The sequence below is a fragment of the Chelonoidis abingdonii genome, chromosome 9 (genome assembly GCF_003597395.2).
Source record: "Chelonoidis abingdonii isolate Lonesome George chromosome 9, CheloAbing_2.0, whole genome shotgun sequence".
In the NCBI taxonomy this organism is placed as follows: Eukaryota; Metazoa; Chordata; order Testudines; family Testudinidae; genus Chelonoidis; species Chelonoidis abingdonii.
In genome coordinates, this window is record NC_133777.1 from 86,091,657 (window position 1) to 86,099,304 (window position 7,648).

At 56.0% G+C, this 7,648-nt stretch overlaps 1 protein-coding gene across 1 annotated transcript in view; it reads left to right on the forward strand.

Annotated features, from left to right (window-relative positions):
* Positions 1–7,648, forward strand: part of SERINC4 (serine incorporator 4) — a 24,368-nt gene that overhangs the window by 13,291 nt on the left and 3,429 nt on the right. Inside the window, 3 exon segments of the mRNA XM_032794275.2 lie at positions 3,847–3,973; positions 6,233–6,305; positions 6,935–6,986. Coding sequence (XP_032650166.1) covers positions 3,847–3,973; positions 6,233–6,305; positions 6,935–6,986 — 252 coding nt within the window.

Here is a 7,648-nt window from a genome sequence, read left to right on the forward strand (position 1 = left end):
CGGCCCTCCTTTGCAAGGTGCAGCTGAGTGTTGGAGACAAGGGTCAGGTGACCCTCTGCCCGGGACAGGTGGCTGAGCAGAGAGAGGGGCTTAGCAGGGAGCGGTGTCGTTAGCCTGCCCTGAGGACAGGCGTTGAAGATGCGACTAGGGTTCTGCTCTTCACTGCGCCCCAGATATGGAGCCCGCCGGAGGGGTCTGTTCGCCTGGTATCTCCAAGCTACTGGATTTTAGACCCCCCTGTTGTTCACCTGTAACTGGAGCCTTTCGTCTCTTATGTCATTGCCCTGATTGCTCTGGGCGTCTGATCACGCTGCCCCATCTCTCATCCTACACGACCAGGGCCACTACTAGCATTTATTATCACTGTGGCTATCGATCGTCATCCTTACGAGCGCACTGTCATCGAATAACCTCTGTTTGCTGGCTGAGAGTACGTCTGACTGCAAGTGGGGGGGCAGAACCCTGTGGCTTCCCAGGGACCCGCTGGGTGGCTCGCTGTGGGAACCCACGGAGGGGCAGAGGTGCTGAATGCTCCAAGGAGAGACCCAGGAGGTGAAGACGTGTGAGCTTCTTGCCCGAACAGCGTCTCTCCAAGGGAAGAAGGCCTCCCCAAGTCCTGACTGGCTTTGTGGGGAGCAAGTTCCACGGGCATCGCCTCGGGGATCCTGCATGGTGGCGCGGAGGGAGCTACGCTGCACCCCGTGCTTGATTGGCTGTTCTTACCTGCACGTACGGATGATGGAGCCAGTTAAACAAAGACGGATAATGGGACATGCTGCTGACGGCGAGCGCAGGGACGGTTCAGGGGGCAGTTTACTTCTGCGCGTGTTTGGATCGTGCGTTGCGGGATGTTGTTAGCGGAGGGTCCTGAGAGGACTGCGTGAGCAGTTGCTCAGGGGGCGGCGCGGTTGTGTGCTCGACCCTGGGAGGAAGGGATTTATAGCAGTCCGCAGGGTTCCTCCCTGGGATTGCTAGAGCCGTCACAGAGGAGAAGAGTCTGGCCTCGACCTGGCAAGAAGTCGGATCACGAGCAGGGCTGGCACCACAGGGGTTTTCCTGGAACCCATGGGCGGCAGCCACATGCGCCACAGACCTGTGTGCATCCCGAGTCCTAGTTGGGCGGGAAGTGATGGACCTTATCTTCACCTCCTTGCAGGAAGGTGTGTGCTTCCTCGTGCGGCAAAGAGGAGTTAGCCTGGACGTTCCAAGACAGTTATCCTGCAGCTGGAGGAGGAGGGAGCGCTGTGAGCGCAGAACTTCCTGACACAGATGGGGCTTACAAGGGATCTGGGCAGCAGCAAAAAAGCTCTAACAGCCAGCATCCTTGAGAAGTTGTCGCCTAACGCCGACAGGATCTTCTCGATTGGGTGTCCCCCATCAGGGGATCCGGGACGGATGGGATTTTGGAGCCAGAGCCTGCAGAGCGAGAGACCGTGAGAAGAAGCGAGCTGTTGGAAAAGCTGCGGGAAAGCCGCCGCAGCACGACTGGCTGCATGGGTGGGAGTGGAGAGATCATAGTCGGGGCTGCCCAGGGTCAGTGGCGGAACCCCTGCAGAGCGAGGCTGGGGACAGAGGGACTGTGTGTGCGTGCACCGCAGTGCTGGGGATGTGGACCGGGTGAAGGTCCCTGGGGTTGCAGCCCCTGGCCTGCTATGGCCCGGTTCCCTTTGCAGAGCAGGAGGCGTCGGACTGGCTGGTCATTGGCGTTCTCCCGGATATCGCTGGAGGGCCTGTTGGGGGGTGCTAGTCTCCCCGGGACGGTTACCAGACCTGCTCCTGTAACTGCGAGGCGTTTGAATTAACTCCCGGGAACAATTGCGACTGGGAATCGGCAATGACTCAGTTGACATGCCTCCTGTGGCAGTGAGGTTCGGGAGGCTCTGCTGGGCTCCAGGATACGACTCTTTGCATATATAGTAGCCGCACCTGGTTGGAGAGGCCGGAGGTGGAGCCGATAGCTCTCCTCGGCCCCCGCCTGCACTATACCTCGGTATAGTGAGACATCACCTCGCATGCTGAGTGTTGTTGCGCGCATGTAGTCTGATGAGACTCTGTCACTCTGGGCCCTCTCTGGACCTGGGCCGAGCCGTTGATGAGTACGCTAGGGGCGAGTTCTAGAAGACCTAGCCTGGTGGGGAGTCCCAGCTGGTGGAGCATGTTAGTGTGGCAGCCACACCTCCTGTGGTGCCTGCTTGTAATGGATCGCTAGGCCTGCTCGAGGCGTATCGGGATTTTCTTGACCGGCCGGTTGCTGCCCGCTACAGGCTCAAGGTTCTCATGAGTGATGTCGCCTTGATAATCGACCCTACGCCCTGCCGCGCATCGCGAGGAAGGCAGGTACACCAGCTGTCACCCTCGCCGCCAGGCAGCCTTGTAAGTGCATCATGGCAAGCTAAGGAGAGGATACGCCTCCTTGGCGAAGCTGACGGACTTGTGGCCACAGCGCTGCAAACCCTTGGGGGAGGCTGCCGGGACGGTCCTGCGGAGAGGGATTCCTGTTACCGGGTATGGGTCCCAGAGGAGTAGAACTGAGGGGGATCTGGAGGCGGTAACCCCGAGTAGTTCGGCTAGGCGCCCGGACTCCTACACGTTTTGTTAGCTCGTTCTCTGATGCCTCCTGCGATGCGGGGAGAGTGCGGGCTCCCGTGGCACAGGAAGGGGTTGGGATAGGGAAGGGAAGGACCCTGGTTGGGATTCTTATCGCGTAGGCGTGGCGCGCTTTCCCCCCTCAGGTTTCCTCATCCGGGTCCTCGAAAGACACGTTGCCAACACGAGGTCTGGAAGAAGAGGGACTCTCATACTATGGTGGGCTTAGAAATGGGGATGTGTGTGGCCAGCCCATGGGCCTCATCCGTCGGGCTGCATTCTCCAGGTGAAGGCGGATGTGTCTCGCTTTTTGAGTGGGCTGTCAGAAGCTTAAACGCCCTCACAGCTCCGATGCCGACCTCCATGCCTAGGCCTGGGAGATTTAGACGCATGAGAGGGGATGGGAAACTTGTGCCCTTGCGACACTTGATAACTTGTGCATTCTTTAGCCAGACCTGGGAGGACATGTTGTCCCCAGGTGAAGGGGGGCTGGCTGCCTGCCGGAGGACGTGGGTGGGGCTGTGGTAAAGCTGGAAAGTATCTAGATGGGATGGCAACGATGTTGTGTTGGGCACAAGGTGGGAGTGTTGTCTGTCCAAGCCCAGAGGGCCAAGGCGATGGGGGGCTCTTAACGAGAGCGCCGATTCGCGCCCAGAGTGTGGGAGAGACCCTGTCACTAGTTTAAACCCCAGGTATTGGGTGGCAAAAGGTTAAAGCCATAAACCTTTCCCACCGCGCGGCTGCAAGTGCCATCAAGCACTCAAGCAAAGATGAGGCACAAACTTGAGGGCCTGGTGTAACTACCCAAGGATGTAGACGAGATGCTGGTGGCATCCATGGGAACTGCTGTTGGTTCGAACTTCCCGTCACATGGCTGGGTGACCTGTGCTCAGTTCGGTCTCAGTAAGGGGGGAGAGAATGTTGCGAACTGGGACTGTCCTAATGTTTGCTCTGAATACTGGTTGGCGGTTGCTCTCCAGATGTCGCCTAGGCAGCTGCATATGAGTATCTCAGGGTGGGATAGGGTGTGTGATTGCTCACGAGCCCAGGCCATCAGTTGCTAGGAGGCAGAGTGCCCGGCAGTTAGGGGCACTGGCCCCTTCCTCTGTAGCAATCACACACCCTTATCCCACCACCGAGATACTTAAGAACTGCCTAGGGGACACTGAGGCACCAACACAGTATTCAGAGCAAACATTAGGAACAGTCCCAGTTCGTCACACCCTCACTGCCTGTCTTTCTGTCTCTCCCAACCTGCAGTGCTGTACAAAGGGCAGAACCTCACCGTCTGTTTCCCTAGCGTCAGCAAGGACGGGCTGCAGACAGAAGACACCACAGTTGCCATCCTGGGAGCCACCATCATGTACGCCTGTGTTCTCTTGGCGTGGTGCGTATGCTCATCACTGCTCCGATCAGCTGTAGCTGTAGGGGCAGCCTGAGGCAGCCTGTGGGGGTGGTTCCCACAGGCCCTGGGGCTCCGTTTCCACTTCCAAGCTTCTGAAGTGTCATAGATTGTAAAGCCATAACCCCCCCCACACACACACACATCCAGTCAGCACAGGCCAGAGACCCTCCCCAGCCATCCCTGTGCCCCGCCCCTCACTGCCAGCTGGACTACAGAGAGATGCCCAAGTAAGGGAGAATCCACCACATTCCCAGGGACCTGGTTTCTCCCTGGTGCCTTTTCTCCAGCCTGGCTTCAGCTTCCAGCCCCTGGATCTTGTTCTGCCTTGGGCATTACATGAAGCAGCCCTCTGTTCTCAGAAACCTATTTGTGTGAAACCTTCCAGACCTGGAGCAAGTCACTTCATACCCATCTCTTGGGCCAACAAAACCCGTTAATGCCACTGGCTTTGTCAGACCTTCCCGGCTAACCCCGGTGATGTGAGTCAGTCCTGGAGGGGAAGTGGCCAAGCAGCGGCAAGGAGTGAGTGACGTAGTCGTGGTGCTGGCACCATGCCCAGGGAGTGCTGCTGCCTCTCAGGATAGGAGACAGAATGGGGCTCCCCCTGCTCACCCCATTCAACGGCCAGGCAAATAGCTAGTGAATAGCTGTGAGCCCTGCTCTCCTGGCCTGATTCCATTCCGCCGGGGTTGTTCGGAGCCAGGGGGATATGTGCAATGATGCTTCCTGCTGGTAAGTGTAGGTGGTCAACAGCCCCTTAGTACAAGGGACGTCCCTTATTTCTTCCTCTCTGGACAGCAAGTTAGGGAGTTGCTGAGTGCTGCAAAAAGCAGCAGGAAATACCCCAGCAGATGGAGGGGAATCCTGCTTAGTATTAATGATGAGGATAACAATGGTAATGATAGTATTTGGAGACAGTAGGGGTGGGGGTGCAAGGAAACCAGTCCTTTATTTTTCAAATACAGTTGTGGCAGCCCTCGTTAAGCTGGTCCTGTGTTCCACTCCAGAGGCAGGTGCATTGCAGTGGAGGATGAAGGGATCCCTGTTACAGGCTTATGGAAAACTGATCTTGTCACACTGATTTGAAATCTGAGATTACAAGTTTTTTGCTGAGATTACAAATTTGGTTGATAAAGATCATAGTGCTGATGTAATAGAGTTTTGTAAGACTTTTTGATTAAAAATTAAAACACTCCTTGGCACAGGGAAAAGGGATTAAAAACTGGCTAACTGATAAGTCTGAAAAATGTCAATGTATGCAGGGAATCATCACTGAGTGGGAGTGTTTCTAGCCGTGTGCTGCAGGGACTGGGACATGGCCCTATGCTATTTAACCTTTTTATTAATGACCTGGGAGAAAACGTCTTCCTGATAACGTTTGCAGAAGCAACTACAGCTGTGGGTGTGTAAATAATGGCGAGGACAGAGCACTGTTCAGAGCCATCTGGATTGCTCAATAAGCTGAGCACAAGGAAATAAGTATTGTGCTGCAGCTGAAGGTAAATGAAGACATCTAGGAACACAGAATGCAGCCCTAGGTACAGGATGGGGACTCTATCCTGGGAAGCAGGGACTGAAAAAGATTTGGGCAGAGGGCACGTGTGAGGGGGACAAGGGGGGGTCACATGCTCCCCCAGATTTCTGCCTTCCATTTAGCAACAGCTTTGGCTTGGGCCAGGTCCGTGCAGCAGGGCTCGGGGACAGGGCCAGCTCTGGCCATTTCACTGCCCCAAGCACGGTGGTACGCTGCGGAGAGTGCTCTGCCGCTTGCTGGTCCTGCGGCTCCGGTGGACCTCCCGCAGACGTAGCTGCGGAGAGTCCACTGGTCCCGCAGCTCTGGTGGACCTCCCGCAGGCGTGCCTGCGGATGCTCCACTGGAGCCACAGGACCAGCACAGCCTCCGCAGGGACGCCTGCGGGAGGTCCACTGGAGCCGCCTGCCGCCCTCCCGGCAACTGGCAGAGCGCCCCCCGTGGCGTGCCGCCCCAAGCATGCGCTTGGCGTGCTGGGCCCCGGAGCCGGCCCTGCTCGGGGAAGGAGCACCGCTTCTTCTCCCCCCAACGCTGGCCCAAGCCTGGCAGCAGTGCAGCACAGCGCCCCCTGGCGGTAGGTGGGATTGCGCACCCCTGGCAGCAGCACACCTGGCGGTAGGTGGGGGTGGTGAATCCCTGAGGGTTGAGTAGATTGTACATGAGAATGAATTGCTGCTGAGTTAGATTCTACCTCTCTGTTGCTGCTGCAGTAACGAGGCCTCTTACCTTGCTGAGATGTTTGGGCCCCTGTGGATGATCAAAGTCTATAGCTTTGAGTTCCAAGTGAGTAGAAATTCTACCTGCGCCTGTCTGGGGTCCCTATCCCCATGCCCCATCTCATCCCTCTCTCATCCTCACACCCATTTCAGCTTCATGCCCTGTCTTGTCCTTGTTCCTCATCTGCCTGTCTGTGGGATCGGCTATTCACCCCAGGACAATCCCATCTGAAAACCTAGGCAACTTCCCGGCACCTGGCAGCTGCTTGTGTCATGGCGGCTCCACTGCTATTTTTAACATGCTACCACGCTAGGTCTACCCAAGCTGGAAGTTACAGCACCAGCTCCCATGTAGACGTACCCACAGTGAGAGTCCCTGATCCCATGGCATGCAGTCTGACCCCAGCTAGCTGACAGCAGGTGGGGGACGCAGACAGTGCCTAGGGCAGGCCAAGGGGCTGCCATTTTCTTTGCATGACCCACTGTTAGAAATTAAATGTCCTTTTGGAGCTGACCCCCCGCCCAGCTCTCCCTAGGAAGCTGTTTTGTCCCAGACAGCCTAGCCCAGTCCAGATGAAATTCCACCCTGGTCTGATTCTGATTCCAGCCCTGCAGCAATGTGGCTCCAGCCAAGTCCCAGGGCTCTGATAACTGTTTCCCTTCCAGCTGCCACAAATCTTCTGTTTTTCTTTACAGAAACCCTCCTGTTGCTTCTGTTGTTCTGACAAGACAGGGGAAGAGCTGGAAGGTGAGTGCCTGGGCTAGGGAAGGTGGGACAGGCCTGGGGAAGGTGAGTGTGAGCCCTTAAGGAGCATGGCCTGGAGTGTAGAGGGCATGGGTCCTGAGGAAGCATAGCTTTTGGGAGATGGGCCCTCAGGATGCAGGCCCTGGGGTGTAATCTAGGAGTGTGCTGTCCTCCAAACGGTGAAGTCTCAGGTATGGAAGTGTGCCCTGTAGGGTGCAGGTTATGTTGCATGGTAAGTGTCCCTATCACCAGAGTGCATGGATCACACGCATGTATGTATCGTGGTGCTGGTCCCACTCACAGTATGTGTAACAGCAGCAGCGCTTTCCTATTGATGGGAACAGCAGGAAAGCTCATTCCCTTGTTGGGAAGAAAGAGAGAGAGTTTGTTGAAAGATCAATATACAGACAGACTTGAATTCAATTCTTGAGGTTTAGATACACAGCAGAGATGAGCTTGTAGTTGCCAAAGTCCTTTTAGAAATAGTCCAGAGGTTATAGTCCAATGTTCATATTCAGGGTAATTCCAGTCAGTGACTGGGGGTCTCAATCTTTATGGCTTAAGGTTTCCCCCTCTTGAAACCCAAAGCAGATCTGAGATGAAGAAGGATCGTGTCCCAGGGTTTTTATACATTTCCAGCAGCCTTTTGGCCTGAGAAAACAATA